We start from the raw sequence: 21534 nt of genomic DNA on the forward strand, positions 1-21534 counted from the left end.
ATATTATAGAAGAGGAAAAAGTTTAGAGAGTTGAAGTAAATTACCCAAAGTCACATAGTAAGTAGTGAGTCTGAGATTTGAACCCAAGACCATTTTTTTTTTACCAAGTTCTAAATTTTAGAAGATATTTACTATATCAAAAAAGTATGAAGTTAAAAGGAATCAGAATGTAAACCTGTGAATATGTTAGGATCTCAGTTAAACCATACACACATGCACACACGTGTGTTTGCATTTGGAAAGGCTAGAAGGTCCTACACCAAAATATTAACAGTGGTTACTTTTAGGTTACAGGTAATTCTTACAGTAACCTCCTTTATAATTTCTTATAGGCTATACTTATATCTGCTATTCTCATAATCAACAAGGTGGGAATTGCTACTATTTTTATATTCTAAAAATTTGACATCTTACATGTATGCAATTTTCAAATCTATCTTCGCTATCTTATTTGAGAATTGTAAAGCTGTTTTTCAGTACTTTTTGTATTAATTTGTGTAAAGACAGATATTTTATATATTTAGACAGAGACTATCTCTTTTAGGATACTTTTCTTATTTCTCTTTCTAGATTACAGATTTTTTGGACATTATCGCAGACATCTTTGTGCCCCTACAGTCTCTAGACAAATCCTGCACATAGAAGACATTTCTTAAAATTGATTGAGTTTATTTCAGTTGTAAATTTTAACCACAGTATAATAGGTGGAAAGAATAAACTAATTATAGTTGTAATAATAAAGGAAACTTAGGTTGAACCAGGGAGGTGGAGGAAACTTAGTTTAAGAAAATTTCCTAGATTTGTGAATCAGTGATTTCTCTAACTTTGTCACCTGGTTCTACTAGATGAATAGGTGGTTCCCTGACAACGTTGGGGACCCATCAAAGCTTTTTTTGTTTTGTTTTGTTTTTGACTGAACCTCTTAACTCCCCATCTGCATCATGCTTTTCTTTTTTTCTTGACTACAGCTTCTAGGATCTTAGTCTGCTTTCTTGTCCTCATGCTTTTATACACACACACACACACGCACACAGACACACACACGTGTATGTATGTCAAATGATAAAAGTAATGATATGATACAGTTTCACTGTAGAAAATTTTCATAATACCAAAAATTATTAAGGATAATATAGAAATCGCTTGTATTCCTACCACTTTAAAAATAACAATTTTTGAAAATGCATATGTGTGTATGTGGTGGTGGTTTTTTTTTTTTTTTTTTTTTTTTTGAGACGGACTTTCACTCTTGGCGTTCAGTCTGGAGTTCAATGGCAGGATCTCAGCTCACTGCAACCTCCGCCTCGCTGGTTCAAGTGATTTTCCTGCCTCAGTCTCCTGAGTAGCTGAGTTTCCAGGTGCCCGCCTCTGTGCCTGGCTAATTTTTGTATTTTTAGTAGATACTGGTTTTCACCACGTTGGCCAGGCTGGTCTTGAACTCCTGACCTGTGTGTATGTGTTTTAATTGGGATTATAATGTATTAAAATCTTTATATTCTGCTTTTTTATTACATAAATTTTCAGAAAATATAAAATATCTTCTAAAATTTATTTAATGTCTATATGATTGTCCATTCTTTAGGTATTCTATAATTCATTTAATAGTTGTTTGATTTTTGGCATTGAGGTTGTTTTTAGGTTATTTTCTATCATATAGAGTGTTGTGCCATGAATCTTTGAAGAAGAAATCTTTTTGTATTTCCTGAACTGTTTTGCGAGGATGTCTAGGAAGTAATATTACTAGGTAAAAGTGTATGAACTTCTAAAACATGTTGCCAAGTATATTTAATAAACATTATGATTATTTTTCTTCTACCAGTGAGTGACAGTGTTCTTTCATTGTATATTACCGGCCTTGAGAAGTCCATATTTTACTCTTTGCTAATATTATAAGCTGAAAACAGCTTTTCACTATTTTAATTTGGATGTTTTGGCTTTGATTAGTGGAGAGTTGAGCTTTTTACCCCCACAGTTTGATTTTGCATTTCTTTTTTGTATCATCCATTTCCTCTTATATTCCATACTTGTAACAGTACCTTTCCTAAGCTATTTAAGCTTTTTTTAAAAAAAATAATTTTAATGATTTTAGAAATGGACTCTTTTCCTTTGAGCTGTTTATTTACTTATTTATTTTTTTAGCTTCTTTTCCCTTTTTAAGGTTTTTATTCTTACCTATTAGGAAGATAGCAAGGTATATCTAATTACATGACATGCAGTCTTCACCAAGAAGCCAGAATCTTAAATTTATAGTTCACTGTTGCCATCTGAGATATAAGTAGAACTACAGTTACTCTGGTTTACTTTCCATTAAGTCAACTTCCTTGCTCTTCTTAAACTCCACTACGCCTTCTTTAATTTTAGCCCTTCTACGAACACATGGATCTTCATAGATTATAAGAATCACTTGATTGATGTGTTTCATTTACATTTTAGAGAACTTCCATAAAACATGAAAGCTCTCTCAGTGTGTCTCAGAGAGATTATCCCACAAAGAAATGTTCCTCTTTGAGCATTTTCTTATATTTCTTCCTGTCTTCAAAATAAGTCAGATCATTTAATTTATTTTAATCTTTTCTATTAAGTGCCAGTAGCACAAAGTCTCAATATAGTCAACAGTCCTAAACAGCCCAGGAGAGGGAACCTCTATAATAATTAAATGCCTGTAGAATATATATTTATTATGGTTGGAGATTCCTAAATTGAGAGAGGGAACTTCCTCCACTAGTTAGTAATGAAATGCAGAAGTGAAACTGAGTATCATATACCTATAATACTTAGTTCTAACTCTTTCTTCACCATTGTCATTAGGAGAGTTGGCATGCAGAAACATCTTGAAAGTTGCATATTTTAATACATTATTTACCTTTTCCACACAGACTTTGATAGTCATATAAATTCAGTCTTGCTCAGAGTTGTCCAATCTTTTGGCTTCTTTTGTCCACACTGGAAGAATTATCGTCTTGGGCTACACATAAAATATACTAACACAGGCTCTGAGCAAGATGGCAGCCTCCGAGCCGGTTAAGCTAGGGCTTCAATACCCACCGGCAGCTACCCTGCACTGTACGGCCTTCCTGGCTTTTGGTTGACTTGAACAGATGCCGAGTCATCACAGATCTCATTAGTCTCATCTGCCAGCGCTTTGGCGTCGGTTCTGGGGCCCTCCGAGGCCTCTAACTGGAGCGGGGGCTCGTGCCCCCAACTGAGAGCGCACGCCTGGTGAGAGACAATGACTGCCTTAGAGTTAAATTAGAAGAGAGAGGAGTTGCTAAGAATTCTGTAGTCAGCAGTAACGGTGACAGTATTCATTTATCACTTAGAAAAGCAAAAAAGCGGACATTTAAGTTAGAGGATGAAGAAACTGAACCGGATTACAAATATTCAAAGAAGCATTGGAAGAGACAAGAGAACAATAACAATAATGAGAAGGTCTTGAATCTAGAACGAAAAGCTGTCACAGATCAGACTATAAGCCAAAAAGAAAAGAGAGAAAAAATAAAGCAACCTGTGGCACAGCGGGTGATGATAACAAAGAGACCAAAAGAAAATCACCAAAAAAAAGGAGAAATGTGAATATGAAAAAAAGGCCAGGAATCCCAACTCTCCTAAAGTACAGGCAGTAAAAGACTGGGCCAATTAGAGATGTAGTTCTCCAAAAGGTTCTGCTAGAAACAGCCTTGTTAAAACCAAAAGGAAAGGTGGTATAAGCGTTTGCTCAAATGGGAGTCCCAGTTCCTCCTCGGAGTCTGAGTCTTGTCATGAATCAATTAGTGATGGTCCCAGCAAAGTCAGTTTGGAGGGCAGAAATTCCTCAGAGAAATTACCAACTGAGTTATCAAAGGAAAGACCCTCTACCAAAAGAACAATTGCAGAGAAACTGACTACAAAACCTGGCTTTAGCCTTATGCCCAGCAAGGGCAAGACCTCTGGAACATCATCTTCTAGTTCAGATTCTGGTTCAGAGTCAGATGACCAATGCTTGATGTCATCGAGCACCCCGGAGTGTGCTGTGGGTTTCTAAAAGACAGTAGGCCTTTTTGCAGGAAGAGGTTGTCCAGGCCCTGAGCTGTCATCACAGACTGCAGGTGCTGCTGGATGAAAGCCTGCTGGCTTAAATGGTGGCAGACAGGCTCTTGGTCCTTCTCCCAATGTGTCTGTCCCCAGTTTAGGAAGAGGATGGGGTAGAGGAGAGGACCTTTTTTCTTGGAAGGCAGCTAGGGGACGGGGTGTGTGGGGGAGAGGTCGAGGATGAGGGCATCCTGTTTCCTGTGTTGTAAATAGAAGCACTGGCAACCAGAGACAACAGCAATTAAATGAAATGGTAACAAATTCATCTACTGTTTTCCAGAATCCGGTAGAGACACACCAGAAGGACTGTAATCTGTTACTGCTGTTAGCAGCTGCCCCTCAAATTGGAGAAAAGGTTGCATTTAATCTTTGGAACTAACATCCAGTTACACTCTCATGATGTCTCTGATTACAAGGAAAAATATTAAGCCGTAATCCGGAGATACAGCAAGTAGATAGAGAAATTCTTTCATCCTTACCTACCTTGAGAGAACCTGGGAAATTTGATTTGGTTTATCACAATGAAAATGGAACCATGGTAGTAGAGTATGCTGTGATGCAGGAGAGCAAGATCACTGTATTTTGGGGAGAGCTGATTGATCCACGACTGATTATTGAATCTCTGAGTAATACATCAAGTACAGAACCTGTCTGAATATGACCTCTCCACCATATAGTTTATGAATGTCTTGTTTGTGAAAGTGACTATAACTTGGACTTTTTTTTTTAAGAGGATTTGAAAGTTGTATGGATTTTTTTTGTTATCTTCATTTTACTGCATAGGAAACAATCTACCTCATCATTTAAAATGACATGGGTGTCGGTTTTGTAGACCTTTGTTTTTTTTTTTTTTTTTTTTTGGGTCAGGTTCAATTTCAGTTAACAAAACGTAAAACATGACATTCCCTGCAGACATTGTTGTATACTAATGCGTATGGTTTCTTCTCTTTTTAAAAAGTTTTTGACCATCAAGCAGCAGTTGTCAGTAGGAGTTTATAATACCAAGAATGTGCTGCATATCTTGTCTCAATAAGTTTTAAGTAACATTTAAAAATATTAAAGCATATTACTTGACCTAATTTTTTAGCATTTGAGTTGTTCCATTAAATGGAGCATCTCGTAAATTTCCAGTATTTTATACTTGCAATTGTTAAGAGTTAAAAGGTAGTTGGATTTGTCCCAGACAATGAGTTAAGGAATCCTTCACGTTTTTCCCAACTGAGCTTCAGGCCAGGAAATGTGTCATCTTGCCAAGCACCTGGCTGAGTGTGCTGGAGTGAGGATTTGAACAGAAACTTCCTTTTCTGTTATTATTCGCCACGAAGCTAAAATGGCCAAATATATACTGTGAAAATTGGTTTCTTTTAACAAAGGATCAGATCCCTCCTTCAGTTGTACATATTTTTAAATAAAATCATATTAAACTAAAATATATATATACTAGCATGAACGATAGGTGATGAGCTAAAAAAATTGCAAAAAAATCTTACAATATTTTAACAAACTTGACCAATTTGTGTTGGGCTGCAGGTTGGACAAGCTTGGTCTAGCTTAAGTTTTATGGATTACTTGTACAATAGAATTGAGTTGATGTCTATTGAAGAGTGTGAAAGTGGTTTTTAAAATTTGTACTGTATGTTATAAAGCAGTATGAGTAACATACTTTATGTGTGAGACTTTACATGCCTAAGAAATACTTTCGTTAAGAAGGGTTTATATTTATGGTGGAGTATTTGTTACAACATGGGGTCTATACATACTTGTAAAGAAATTAAGGATAGAGAATGCATCACTCAGGCCCCAGACAATCTTTCTATTCATATGGATTGATTAGTCATCACATAGTCCATATTTTTCTACTGTATTCAAGTCCCAGTTGACATCATATGTATCATATTCCTTAGTTCCCAAACATGTTCCCTTCTTTCTTTTCGTGTAACTTTTAGTTACTCATTTGTCCGGGTCTGAATCCTGAATATTACCCTTGATTCCATTTTGTTTCACCACCCCTTTCCAAATGTAGCTTTAAGTTTTTCCTGTTTCTTTCTCTACTCCCAGAACCCACAACTATAGCTCTGAATGTATGTATGTTTCCAGTGAGCTTTCAGTATCTGCATGTGTTTACTCTAGCTCAAGGTGTGTGTTTTTTTTTTTTTTTCTGATATTTGTGTCATTAATTGATCTCTCTAATGAATCTTGTCAGAGAGGTCTTCCAGAAGGACATTTCAGACCATGTTTCTCTCTAGATTAAAAAACCCTCAAAGACTTCCAACTATGTACAAAGAGTTCTCTTGAATTCCTTCATCTGGTCTTCAGGGTCCTATGCTATGACTTAAACTTTTCTTTATTACACTCCCTCAAATATGTTTTCTCTTATCCTTTTTATACTTCTTTCCTTCTGAGCCTTCTGTCATTTTTTGGCCTGTACCTATCCATTTCCCTGTTCTCGCATTTCCAAATATCATCTGTCCTTCAAGAGTTGGCTTTTAAGTTTGTCTTCCAGCTAGAAGTAATCTTTTCTTCCTGGGAACTCCCAAAGGCCTTTTCTGTTTGTTATTGTACTTGGTATCCTTTCTGTTGAACTGTGGTTGTTGTTCATGGTTACTGGTTGTTATAGTTGGTTCTTTAACGTGTGGATTCCTGTCTCCTTATTCTATTTCTTGTGTATGTTTTCTGGTACACGTATATTCTTAAGACATATGCAATTCTGGGGGTATTTCTTAGTGGAGAAAAATAAAACCTTGGAGATACTTTATATGCCAAAGATAAAAATGATTGTGTGTTCTATAAAGATCTACAAAAATATGCTTGGAAGTAGTTTTGCTAAAAAAAGAGGTATAAGAAATTAGATACATAGATGAGACCTTGGATGACTGACTCAACAGTTTCAGACAGATGAAAACTAACTTCTAAATCTTTCTAGAAGGTTAGATTTAATGATATGTTCAATCATTTAAAAGTTATTTACATGAGACTTACAAGCAGAATTTTTTTTAAGTATTTTTACAATATGCAGTTCACATTTTATGTACTCCTAATTTACTTCTTGATACTCCTTACAATTTTTTAAAGGATTTTCCTGATTCGTAAATGGTTCTATTCTTTTTTGCACTTCTTCTGTTAATGATGTGTTTTATTTTTTTTAGTTCTCTGTTTGTCCTGGCAAAACTTACATTTGGAAAATGTTCTATTTTTCAGGTATCCTGGTCAGATATAGGAGGACTGGAAAACATCAAACTGAAGTTGAAACAGGCTGTGGAATGGCCCTTAAAACATCCAGAGTCTTTCATTCGAATGGGTATTCAGCCACCTAAAGGAGTTCTTCTGTATGGGCCACCTGGGTGCTCTAAAACAATGATAGCAAAAGCTTTGGCCAATGAGAGTGGACTGAATTTTCTAGCTATAAAGGTAGGATGTTAAATTTTTTAACGGCTACTCTCTCTCTTGGCCTCCGCTGATGCCCATCCTCTGACTCCTATCTTTAGGAGAACGAATAAAGGCATCTTAACGAGCAGTGATTATTTATTTATTTATTTTGATAGTGATGGCAACATAATATAGGGAGATGAGTGATAAGAAATAAATTTGTGCGTGTAATCAGCAAATCATGGTAGACATTGAGAAGACTGCTTTATTTAGTTTCTTGATTCTGATATGTCTTATATCCATGTGTAACAGAAACTAATGTTTTTTTTGTTTCTACATTTTTAATTATAGACTTTTGCTTAACCAGGATTTAAAGATAAACGTGATAATGAATTCAATATTTATATACCTAGAATTTTCAAATGAACAAGGCACTTGTTATGGTATACTAAATTCTTTAAAAATACTTTTCCAGTCAGAAAGTATATGTTCATTGTTTTTATTCTGAACCACACACACACATTTTATTCGTTCATTGCTCTGCTCCCATTAACTGGGATAGATAATCTTTCATGATATGTAGTTGTACACTTACTTTAGGACCAGATATTAATTTTATGTAACATTATGATATATCCAGGTACTTAATCCACACATATAAAACCATAAATCCATTTCTGTGGACTGTATCACAAAAATATGTACCTAAATAGATTTACTATCAATTCATTTCAGAAAAGGCACACAATCATCTGTTTCGATATTACCAGGGAATTTTTTGCATAACAGAATGCATTTTCTATCTTAGAACACTGAAATCATGGGCAGTTTGAAAGCATAAAACTTCAGAGTAGTTTGTCAACTTTTGGCTTTACTTAAGATTTATATAGAATGCTACTTAGGTGTGATTAAGCTGTTTGTTCTTTAAGAGTATCTTCAACATATTTTTTATTTTCTGGAAGATATTGGAGAGTAAATATAGGGGGAGGAGACCATTTATACCATGATCACTTATGGGGAATCACAGCTACAGTTTTAAAGGTTGCAGGTTTATTTGTTATTTTATTGAGAAATGGTCTCACTCTGTGGCCCAGGCTGGAGTATAGTGGTGTGATCATAGCTCACTGTAACCTCAAATTCCTGGGCTCAAGCTATCCTTCTGCCTCAGCCTCCTGAGCAGCTAGGACTACAGGTGTGAGCCATCACACCAGCTAACATTTTAACATTTTTGTAGAGACAGGGTCTCACTGTGTTGCCCAGGCTGGTCCCAAACACCTGGCCTCAAGCAGCCCTCCCACCTTAGCCTCCCAAAGTTCTGGGATTACAGGAGTGAGCTGCTGCACACAGCAAAGGTTGCAGTTTTAAGGGTTGAAGTAATGAGTGATTTTGAAATTTCCCAGGATATCTTGATTTCTCCTTGGTCCTTGTCCTTTTATCAAGTGGTAATGGGGATGGCTGTTTACTGGCATTTTCTAGTCTTTTTACTGTCATCGCATTTTTCTGTTCTTACCTTGTATATTTTACAATTGTATATTCATAGTCTTAGAATGTTTCTTGTCTACTGGAAATCTAAAACTTATTTGAGAACCTGTGAGCCAAGTCCTCATCAAATAAGTTTTAGACTTGAGTCTTAAGAGCACACTTATTTTCTTACAAACCAGTATCTTTCTTTTTTTGTGATCCAAGGTAATAATTTTAGGTACTACCAAGACTGCTTTCTGGACTATTCTAGAATTACTTAGAAATGTATTTATTATCTTTTTTGAACATAAACATTTCATAACCTTAGACAATTTCACTTTTAGTCTTTTTTTCACTATGAGGAAATCGTAAATGATTCTTTGAAAGGTTTAACTTTGTACACTGTTATGTAAAATAACCAGGCACATGTTCACTTATTTGAGCTTTTTCATTAGATTTTTAGGTCACAGACAGAAAAGCCATGTGATGTTAACAAATTATCTTAATTGAGTTCATAACTCAGAGACTATTACATGTCCTAGTTACTAATTTTTATTTAGTGTGGATTTTTATTCAGTTTAGAATTTAGTGTAGTTCGACAATATTATTCAATTTTTGAATCTGTGTGGAGGATATACTTAATGAATGATGGGTTTTTATTTTTCAAATTGAATATCCCTTATCAAAATGCTTCGGACCTGAAGTGTTTAGATTTTGAATTTTTTTGCATTTTGAAATATTTGCATTATACTTCCCAGTTGAGCATCCCTAATCTGAAAATTTGAAATCTAAAATGCTAAAGTGGGCATTTTCTTTGATTATCATGTTGGAGCTCAAAATGTTTTGAATTTTGGAGCATTTTGGATTTTCAGATTTAGGGATACTCAACATGTACTATTCATTCAACTCTCCTATATGTTTAAAAAAATTTTAAATACAAAGTTGGGAATATGAAAATAATTTGCCTTCTACTAGCATTTTCATTGATCCTTTTATTTTCATCTATTCAATGTTTGTGAGGAAAGTTTTAAAGTAGCAATACCATACGGCTTATGTATGAGAAAATGGAGCCAAAGAAGTTGGGAATTCATATTCTGTTCTCTTTTTTTTTGAGATAGAGTCTTGTTCTGTAGCCCAGGCTGGAGTGCAGTAGCACTATCTCAGCTCACCACAACCCCCACCTCCTGGGTTCAAGAGATTCTTGTGCCTCAACCTCCTGAGTAGCTGGGATTACAGGCATGCACCACCACGCCCAGCTAATTTTTTGTATTTTTAGTGGAGACAGGGTTTCACCATGTTGCCTAGGCTGGTCTCGAACTCCTGAGCTCAGGCAATTTGCCCGCCTCACTCTCCCAAAGTTCTAGTTTATAGGCATGAGTCATTGCACCTGGCCCTGTTCTCTTTTATTTTAACTTCCTGTTTAAAAAACTTGGCAACTTTTGTTCAACCTACATGTTTGGTTTCAACCTATGTATTTGTTTTCTACAGGATTTAAGTGTTACAAGTTAGTTTGAAATTGTGAAATAACAAATCTTACACATTTTTAAAGTGATCAGAAAAAGTAGACATACACTAGAATTCTCTAGCCAGTTAGGAAACACAAGTATTTAAAGAGACTGAAAGGAAAAACTCCCTATCGCTTTTCACAATGGGAGTTACTTTTAATCTTCAAGATATTTTGATAGATTTACATTTATTCCTCTAAGTTTATGAAAGAACATTTTAGCTTCCTCTATGCATCTTTTCTGAACAGGGATTAAAAGATATGTACTGTATTCAGGGTGGAGACTTCACCTTGGCTTGTGTGGGCTCTTAATGCCCTCTGGCATATATATGTGTTTTCGTGTAGATTGCGACTTTTGACATGTTGTGTAAGTTTAGTTTGTTATCTGGGCTGATTACGTAAAATACTTTTCAGTTGAAATTTCCTCTCTGCTGCTTCTCTCTTTTCTCTGGAGTGCTACAATAGACTAATTGCCCTGGGATAGCTGCATTGCTTTACTGTATGAAGAACTGTCACTAATTCTACAAGAAGTGTGGTTAGGCCTCTGACAGGGATTTTCAGCAAAAAATTATTCTGGTGAATACAGGAATGTAATGAGCTTAGTATATCCTTGACTTTTTGGGAAATTTTCTTCTCTATACTTGTCTCAGAGAGGAATTGTGTAAAATAGATTTCATTTCCGGAAAAACCTGTGGTTTGTTCAAAGTAGTGCACAATTCAAAGTACAGGTGCTCCCCAATTTAAGATGAATTTACTTAAGTTTTCGACTTTACAACGGTGTGAAAGTGATATGCACTCTGTGGAAATCATACTTCGAATTTTAATCTTTTTTTTTTTTTTGAGACAAAGTCTCACACTGTCACCCAGGCTGGAGTGCATTGGCATGATCTCGGTTGACTGCAACCTCTGCTTCCTGAGTTCAAGCAATTCTCTGCCTCAGCCTCCCAAGTGGCTGGGATTACAGGCATATGCCACCACACCCGGCTAATTTCTGTATATTTAGTAGAGACGGGGTTTCACCATGTAGGCCAGACTGGTCTTGAACTCATGACCTTGTGATCCACCCACCTCGGCCTCCCAAAGTGCTGGGATTACAGGTCTGAGCCACCGTGCCTGGCCCAAATTTTAATCTTTTACTGAGCTAGTGATATGCAGTACAGTACTCCCTCATGATGCTGGGCAGTAACAGTGAGCCAGAGCTCCCAGTCAGCCATGTGATCATGAGTGTACACGGCCGACATTTTACAATGCACTGTGTTGCCACATGATTTTGTCCAACTGTAGTCCAGTGTAAGCATTTTGAGCATGTTTAAGGTGGGCTAAGCTAAAATTGATGTTCAGTAGGTTAGGTGTATTAAATGCTTTATGACTTAGGATATTTTCAATTTTTGATGAGTTTATCAGGACATAACCCCATTGTAAATCAAAGAGCATCTGTAATTACTATTTGTCATTTAACTAGATATATTAATATTCTTTTATCGAAGGTACAAGATAATCTGAAATTTTAAAATTCCAAATTCATCTTTAGACTTCTGTTTTTAAATTTTTGCATGGAAAACTGCATAGCTACCTCTTTTAATTACAGAATGCTTTAAGATTACAAATAAGGATAATGATTTTAAGAAGGTTAAGTGACTTTTCCAAGGTCTAAGTGGTGGTGATGGCATTGAAATTTACTCTCAGAACTTTCTGAATCGAGTCTGAGCTCTTAACCACTGTATTATACGCTCTTCCATTTTTCTTTTTGTTTTTTAAAAAAATAAAACTAGTGTCCGATGGCTTTTTTCATTAATTACCCAAAGTTACCAGGGAAGGTAGCTTAAGTAGTTTCTGTAGGGTAGGTTCAGAGAAGTGGAAAGATGTTAATATGTTTCTGGGAACTGATTTGAAAAATAATTTTGTTTCTCTAGGACAAAGAAAACAGAAGAAAAACATGGCTTTGGTCTAGGAGTAGAAGTTAATAGGAAAGAGTAATCACGGCCAAAGATACAGGAAACTGTTGAATGAAATAGAAGTGCCTGGAAAAAGACTGATGGTGGGATAATGTGGAGCTTAAAATTTACCTGTTAGTATATAATTTGTGCCCTTGATATCGAGTAAGTCCTGATGAAAAGAACACTAAGCTGGAATTCACATAGCTTGGATTTACTTCCTAACCTTAGCACTTTTTAGTTTTGCAACCTTAAGCAAGTTCTGTAAGTCTCATTTTTTTAATCCAGAAAATATAACATTTGTACATTATAAACTTTGGAGAGCATTGTATTTAAAAAGGCAAATTAAAAAATTTTTTGGGGGGCGTAACACCCCACTCCTTGGGTGTGGGCTTCTTTCCAAAGAATTTCATATGGAAAGAGGGGAGGCGAAGAGCTACTGTACAGTTGTGAAACCTGACAAACCATTCCACAGCCAGATGATCAAGGTTAACATCTTCAGTGATAAGTAATGTGGACAGTACAGTTGATGCTTTGAACAACATGGGCTTGAACTCAGTGGGTCCACTTATATGCACTTTTTTTTTTTTCAGTACAGTTGGCCTTCCTTTTTGGTAGGTTCCACAACCAAACACAGATTGAAAATACAGTACTTGTGGTATATGGAAACTCCCAAATAAGGAGGGCTAACTTTGTATCCTCAGGTTCTGCAGGCTGACTACGGGACTTGAGTATGTATACATTTTGGTATCCACAGTGGTCCTGGAACCAGTTCCCGTGGATACTGAGGAATGACTATATATATCCTTAGATGATGTGGTGAGAATAGCACTTTACTTCTGTTGTCTTCCTCCTGAGTGTTTGTAACCCTTGTCCAACCATGAGAAAAACTTTAGGCAAACCCAAGTTAAAAGACATTCTGTAAAATCACTAACTAGTACCCTCAAAACTGAAGGTTATCAAAAACCAGGGAAGTTTGAGAAACTGTCACCACCAAGGAAACATGATAGCTAAATGTAATGTTACAATATTCTGGGTAGGATGCTGGAATGAAAAAAAAAAAAGGACATTAGGGAAAAACTAAGGAAATCTGAATAACTGTGGTCTTTAGTTTAATAATAATATATCAATCTGGGTTCATTGATTGTAACAAATATACCATGCAAATAGGAGATAGTAATAATAAGGGAAACAGTGTACTGGGGTGGGTGGGCATATGGGAGCTGTTTGTACTATATGCTCAATTCTTCTGTAAATCTTAAACTTTGCTAAAAAATATATATATTTAAATACATTTTGAGGTCAGTATCATAGATCTGGCATATCGTAGATGAAGTAATTGAAGTTTAAAAGGCTAACTCTGAGTTCTGTACTGCAGTGAACAGATGTATGCAGTAAGGCAAAGAAGAATCATGAAGAAGATTGTGGATTTCATGGGTGAGGGCTTTGATGACCTCTCCTATTCATAGTCCCCCTGCCCATAATGATAGTGGAAAGTTACTGGGAAAAGCCCTGAGAGGAACTTGGCTGGGGAACCTGGATTTGGGGCTGCCCTGAACTTGCCTGTTTCACTGCACTTCTCAGTTGAAGCCTATAAAGGTGTGTGTTAGTTCTGGCCCCAAATCCAGACCCCAACACTATAAAGAACTCTTTCTCTTAGTGTTTTGGTTATTTTTTCTTTCACCTTGGGTGCAGCTTCCAGTTTAGTCTCACCAGGAACTATGTCATTTCATGCCTTTTGTGGATCCTAACTCTATATTCTCCTTCTATAGGTTTATTACTATTCGGGCTTATCTAGAGTCTGAAACCTTTTGAGTTTCCATTTAATTTCCTTTAGAGTTTTGTTTTGTTTTAACTTTAAAAATTCCCTTGACTTCACCAAATAGTGTTGTGTCATGTGCCTTATTTGCTTAAATTGGCAGTTATTAATGTCAGTATTAAACAAAGACATATACTTAGTTTTATCCCTGTTTGAATGACTATTAGAGAATAACTAATAGTAACCTGTAATTATTGGGACAAGTGGAATAGTTATTGTGCCATTGTCAGTTTTACAAGGTTATAAAGATGTTAGATCCGATTTGCTGAAATTTGTCATTATTTGTACAGTATACTATGTTAAAGTTGTGGCATCATATGTTAATGATGGCTTTTATCAGTTGAGAAAGCTGATATATAAAAAAAGATGTTTTGATGTGAAAATATCCCATAAATAACATTTATCTAAAAGCAGAAAATGACAATAAGAACTATAACAAAACCTTTAGCGTTTGGAATCTAAGAAGACCTAGAGAGATTTGGAAAGAGAAGAATAATTTTAGACTTGCAAGAAGTTTGAAAATAAGCAAATTTTATTGTTGTTTTTTTTTTTTTTATTCATGGATAAATTAGCTAATGGAGAGAGACTGTTTTTTTTTTCCATCTTAATTCCTTTTTGAATGAAATTTAGAGATGAAATAAATATTACAATGTTATGTCTGTAACACTTCAAAAAATATTTATACAAATTTTACAACTGGAATAACAAAAATGTGTTAAGCACCTTCTCTGTGTGTCAGGCACTGTACGTAGTAAACAAAGATATATTAGATGGGCTCCTCGTTATGTATCAACTCATAATTTAGTGGGGGAGATTTTGACTCAACAACTAATATGAAGAAACGGGTAACATGTAGAATCTGCAGCTCTTGGTTGTTGATTGTATGTTGATTGTATGTGAGAAATGAGAGAGAAAATAAGTCAAAGGTGATAAAAATTTTTACTTTCAATGACTGGCAGATGGAAATATCCGAACTCCAGGGAGAAGAGGAGAAACAGGTTGGAGGTGAGAGAGAAAATACCTGTTGAATTTGAAATACCTTTGGGACAAAATGTTGAATATGGCCTAAAGACAGTTGTAGGTATGGATTTGTAGCTCGAGAGGATGATCATTTAGAGAGATGAAAATATGGAAATGGAGATGAAAATATGGAAATTGGAAACCAGTGTTTGAGATTCTGCAGGGAAGTCAGTAAAGGAGACTGAGAGTGACAAAAGTAGTCATTAATAACAGAAGGGGATTTCATGGGCATGTATATATGTGTAAATGCACATTTTACAACTTGCTTAATTGTAGCCAGCATGGTCCCTGCAATGTAAGTTCTGAAGAAATGTGTCATTTTTCTTTTTCCTGAATAGAGTCAATGAATTTGGGGAAGGATTGTATTATACTTTTTGAGAGGAACAGCTTGAATTCTGTTCTCTTTCCTGCCAGCCCCTCTTGCATTTTAGGGTTTTTACTTGCCCACAGCATTCTTGCCTAGTAATTAAAACCTATTTTCAAACTCTTTGAAGTGCTTTCCCAGAATGGCCTTCTGTATGTGCTGATACTGTACTTTTTATTAATTTTCAAGTTCCTTTACTCACATTACATATATGTAATTCTATCTCATGTGAGTTTGGGTTTTTATGAGCATATTCCATAACGTTTAACCATAGTTAACACTTAGGTTAACTTGCCTTCCCCAGACATTTTAGAACTTATAAAAACTTCATTTGAATTGTAATAGCTAAAAGCACCAGGCAGGTGTCAGACACATTTAAAAAGCCCGTGGGAGGACTGAAAAAAACCCAGTAGTGATTAAAGGGGCAAAATTGTAAGAACATAAGGTGTAAATATTATACTTGAGTTTGTGACTGATACGGTGTAAAATAATGAAGCACAGTAAAAGATAAGTCAGGTTTACTTCTCACTAGATTAATAGAACAGCTGGACAAATATTTTCTCATGTGTTTATGATATTTTTGTTATTTTGTAAACTTGGATACTGGAAATATTGGCCATGGAATGTTAAAAATAACGCTTTTAAAAATAACTCAATTAATGGTACTTATTAATGGCAGTTTTTCTTGATCATTCTTATCAGTAAATCACATGCTATCTAGGAGGTAAAATATGTGGCAAGACTAACATATATTTTTTTTAAAGTAACATAACTTGCGAGCAAATATGGTACTCAGACTATACTATATATACCTTAGTTAGATATAAATGGTCTCTTGTTTATAATGGGTACTAATAAAATTCTTATTTTCCAATTAGCCTATGCTACCATCTATTAAGAAAGAATTAGACTTCACCATTGCCACTTGATCTGCTCACCAGAAATACATTTGAATTTGAATTGCTAATGCTGTGTAAAATCTTGTGTTTTAAATTTTAAAAATTATTTTTAGCAGCCAGCTTTGTCTAGCCCCAAATTAACTTTCATCTAAAATCTTGAGACATTTCATGTCTCTTTTAAGGACTTAAAGAGAACAGGACATCATAATTTTTAGAAAGAGTACTGGTTTGGAAACCACAATTCTACATTCTTATTATTTCTGCCATTTAACTTGCTCTAGGACTTTTGGCATGTTACACACCTTCTTTGTACTTTGCCTCAGTTTTAGGTGAGTAGGTTAGACTAAGTGACTCCTAAAGCCCTTCTGCTAATAATATTCTATGAGTAGTCATAGTACTTGTACTTTAATCTGTTGCGTATCTTTTGTGCAGATGGTGGCCAAATATTTGGGGCAGTTTCTCTGTCAAGTGTAACAGTTAAAAGACTTGTATCCCAGTTCTGCCATTTGCTAAGCTGTGTGACTTTGGAAAAATTACTTCACCTTTTTGCACTTAATATTTTTTTCTGTAAAATTGTAGTAACAGTATACAACTCAGAAAACTGTTGCACAGCAGTAAAAGGGATAAGACGTAGTAAGCATATAGAAAGATTCCACAAAATTAGTACATGCTGATTGCTGCTCTCTTCATTTTTAAGAAATTGATGTATGTTTGACCTCAAATGGAGCAAAAAATATGGCATCACAGCTTATGATTCCTTAAGTTTTCTGTTAGTAGTAAAGTGTAATATTTATCTTTGAAACTGAATATAGACTTTTTAATTCTTTGTACCAAAATATGGTGATTTTTGGCAACTTAAACTTCAAGCTGAAAATAACCTCCCTTGGTAATGAAATTGCTCTGACTTCTCATAAAACTCGAGACCAATGCAACATATGAGTTCAGCTACTTGGGTTGCATTTTGCAGGCCATCCAGGTAAGATTCATCAGTACATAGTTCTGTAGAAAGTCATATTTTCTAGGGACCCTGCAGTCTTTTCATTATGCCTTATTAGTAACACTTGACTTGAATTATTGCAATGCATATTTTCTTCACGGTGCCAGATTTTCAAGTTAGAGTTTCAAATGTCTTAAATTTTTTTCTTTCTGTTTTGTTTTGTTTTGGAGGAAAAAGCATGGTTTCATTCTTATCCACACGTCCTGTAGTCCATCTTTCTGTGGCAGCGGAGTGACCCTTCAATCAGTTGAGGCTTTATACTAGGTTTTCACATTTTCAAACAAAATATCAAGAATGTTTACCTCTATGTTGGATATTTATTAATAAACCATATTAATCTTTCTATTGATACTGAGATATTGACATTGTACTCAGCAGAGGAAAAATTCATGAAATGACCATAATCTTGTACTTCCTAACATTGAAGACTAGGTTGTCTTCGTCATTTATAGAGAACAATGACCATTTTTCCAGGGTCTCTAACCTCTTTCCTTCAGTTAAGCCAGATAATTAAAAAGCAGTGTATATACATTGAGTTATATTGCCTGAATAAAGAAATCTCTTCGCTGGATTATTATTTTATGCCATATCCTTGACTTTTGCAGACAATTGCTGTAAGAACAACAGCAATAATGTATAGTTGGCATGATGGTAATTGCAATAAAAACAGTGACCCCATCAATTTCCTTTCTGATTATTGTCAGGCCACAGTTTGCCTAGACAGTTGCTCTAAACTGAATAAAATCTGCATCAAAATTTGTTACTACCCCTAACCCCTCAACAAAAACACACTTTGCTGTTTATCTAAAGCTTGTTTTATTGGGTGAACCCTGATCTTTGTTTTAGTGTTGACTTTCTTAATTCCTTGTCCACAGTCCCCTTTGTGTAAAACGTAGTTTACCACATGTAAATGAAAAGTACTAGTTTTGTTTATTTGACTTTATATTATGTTATGAATAGGCATTTCTTGCTTTGTACTACAATCATTTGCACTGTAGTACAAAGCAAGAAATGCCTGTAGAACTGTTAATATTTGCTTTATATATTTGGGTGCTCCACTGTTGGGTGCATGTTTTTAGTTTTGTTATATCTTCTCGCTACTTTGACCTTTAATAAATCATTATATAATGACTTTCTTTGTCTCTTTTTACAAGTTGTGACTTAAAGTCTGTTTTATCTGATATAAATATAGCTACTCCTGCTAGTTTTTGGTTTCCATTTGCATGGAATATCATTTTCCATTCCTTCACTGTTAGTCTATATGTGCTCAAGTGAGTTTCTTCTAGGCATCATATCATAGTTGAGTCTTTTTTTTTTTGAGATGGAGTCTCACTCTGTTGCCCAGACCGGAGTGCAGTGGCACACTCTCAGCTCACTGCAACCTGCGCCTATTGGTTTTAAGAGATTCTTCTGCCTCAGCTTGCTGAGTAACTAGGATTACAGGCACCTGTCACCATGCCTGGCTAATTGTTTTAGTAAAGATGGGGTTTCACCAAGTTGGTCAGGCTGGTCTCGAACTCTTGACCTAGTGATCCACCTGTCTCAGCCTCTCAAAGTGCTGGAATTACAGGTGTGAGGGTCTTGTTTTTAATCCATTCAGCCACTCTTGGTCTTTTAAGTAGAGAAGTTAGTTTATTTACATTCAATTTTAATATTGATAGGCAAGGCCTTACTTTGACCATTTTGATACTTTTTTTTTGGTATTATGTAACTCTTCTTTTTGTTTCCTTCTTTCTTACTGTCTTCTTTTGTAGCTGAGTGATTTTTCTCTGGTAGCATGTTTTAATTTGTCCTTTTTTATTTTTAGTGTATATATTACAGTTTTTAGCTTTGTAATTTCCTTGAGTCTTACAAAAATATTAACTATTTCAAACTGGTACCAGCTTAACTTTGATTGCAAGATAAGAAACAAATTAAAACAAAAATTTGTACATCTTAACTTCTCCAACATTTTGAATTTTTGATTTTACAACTTGCCTTTTTTATATCATCTCTTAACAAATTGTGCTTGTAATTATTTTTGATAGTTTTGTGTTTTCTTTTTACTAAAGATATAAGTGATTTAAGAACCATGATTATCGTATTAGTATAACAACAATGTTCTTTTCTTTTGGTTTGAAGAACTCTGATTAGCCTTTTTTATAGGACAGGTCTAGTAGCGATACATTTCCTCAGCTTTTTTTTTTTTGCCTGGGAAAGTCTTTATCTTGTTTCTGAAGGATAGTTTTGCTGGGTACACTATTCTTCGTTAAGTTTTTAATTTTCTTTCAGCACTCTGAAGCATTTCACTCCCTCCAACCCTAAGGTTCCCACTGAAAATTCTGCTGCCAGGTATATTGGATCTTCCTTATACGTTATTTGTTTCTTTTCCTTTTCTGCTTTCAGGATCCTTTATCTTTGATCTGTGTGAGTTTAATTATAAATCTTGGGTTGTTTTTTATTTTGGAGAGGGGAGGTTGAGCCTGGTTGGTGACCTTTAACCTTGATGTATGTGAATATTCATATCTTTTCAAGCCTTGGAAAGTTTTTTGTTTTTCTTTGAATAAGCTTTCTACCCCTTTGTCTTTCTCAGTTTTTTCTTTAACTTCAATAACCTGAATATTTGTTCTTTTGATGATGTCTCATAGCTCTCATAAACTGTTCATTTCTTTTCATTCTTTTTGCTTTTTTCTCTGTGTGTTTGCAAATAGTTGGGCTTCAAGCTCACTGATTCTTTCTTCCTTTTGATCAGTCCTGCTGTTGATATTCTCTATTCCATTTTTTGTTTTGCTCATTGTATTTTCTAGCTCCAGAATTTTTGTTTGGTTTTGTTTATGATTTCAGTATCTCTGTTAAATTTCCCTGATACATTTCTGAATTGATTCTCTCTGTTTTCTTGAAGTCCATTGAGCTTTCTTAAAACAAGTATTTTGAATTCCTTGTCTGAAAGATCACATATCTCTATCACTTAAAGGTTGGCCTCTGGTGCCTCATGTCCATTTGTTGAGATCTTATTACCCAGAATCTTCTTGATGCTTGTGAAATTGCAGGCTGTCTGTGTGTTGAGTGATTATGTATTTAGTTTAGTCTTCACAGTCTTCCTTTGTTTGTGCCTCTCCTTCTTTAGAGACCTTCCAAGGATTCTAAGCCAACTGAGTGTTGTGTTTCCTGAGCCTGTGACCACTTCAGCTATCTAAACACTAGGAGACTGTATTAGGGTTCTCCAGAGGGACAGAACTAATAGGATTATGTGTATATGAAAAGGGGTTTTTTAAGGAGAATTGACTCGTATGATCACAAGGTGATATGAGTCAAAAAATTTGCCATCTATAAGCTGAGGAGCAATGAAGCCAGGAGTGGCTCAGTTCAAGTCCCAAAGCCTCTAAGTTAGGGAAGCTGACAGTATATCCTTCAGTCTGTGGCTGAAGGCCTGAGAGCCAATGGCAAACTGCTGGTGTAGGTCCAAGACTCCAAAGGGCGAAGAATCTGGAGTTTGATACTCAAGGGCAGGAAGCATCCCACACAGAAGAAAGATGAAAGCCAGAAGACTCAGCAAGCTGGCTTATTTCATCTTCCGCCTGCTTTTTCTAGCCACACTGGCAGCAGATTGGATAGTACCCACCCACATTGAGGGTGGGGCTTTGTCTCAGTCCACTGACCCAAGTGCTAATCTCCTCCAGCAACATCCTCACAGACACAACCAGAAATAATATGTTGCATCCTTCAGTTCAGTCAAGTTGACACTTAATATTTACCATCACAGAGACTCTCTGAGTGCAGGCTTGCCACAAATCTCACAGGGTCTCTTTAGTTGATAGGGCTTTCTGGCCCAGATGGACCTGGAGTAGACCCAAGGCAGATACTTGGGCTGCATGGAAATGCTGGCCAGGGATCTGAGTCCGGAAGACTATCCCAGTCGCCCAGATGAGTGTGCCTTTCAGCATATTTCTGCATAGGCAGGATGGCCTGCTAACTGCAGTAAGAAGGCCTAGAGTTGAGCCTGGGCTGCTTTGGGATCTGCTGTGTGAAGGAGGCTGGCCCCGACTTATTTGCTCAGATCAGCATGTATCACTCAGCTGGTCACTGCAAAAGTGCTTGACTGTAACAGTGGGGGCTGGTACTG

General features: G+C 35.8%; 1 protein-coding gene and 1 pseudogene across 5 annotated transcripts in view; both read left to right on the forward strand.

Annotated features, from left to right (window-relative positions):
* AFG2A (AFG2 AAA ATPase homolog A) overlaps positions 1 to 21534 on the forward strand; it is a 368649-nt gene that overhangs the window by 81433 nt on the left and 265682 nt on the right. For all 5 annotated transcript variants that reach the window (XM_073017613.1, XM_037991604.2, XM_073017614.1 and 2 more), the window contains exon 11: positions 7267 to 7476. In XM_073017613.1, coding sequence (XP_072873714.1) covers positions 7267 to 7476 — 210 coding nt within the window. The remainder of the gene's footprint in view (positions 1 to 7266; positions 7477 to 21534) is intronic.
* LOC103236217 (coilin pseudogene) lies at positions 1598 to 7254 on the forward strand (annotated as a pseudogene).

The sequence above is a fragment of the Chlorocebus sabaeus genome, chromosome 7 (genome assembly GCF_047675955.1).
Source record: "Chlorocebus sabaeus isolate Y175 chromosome 7, mChlSab1.0.hap1, whole genome shotgun sequence".
Lineage (NCBI taxonomy): Eukaryota > Metazoa > Chordata > Mammalia > Primates > Cercopithecidae > Chlorocebus > Chlorocebus sabaeus.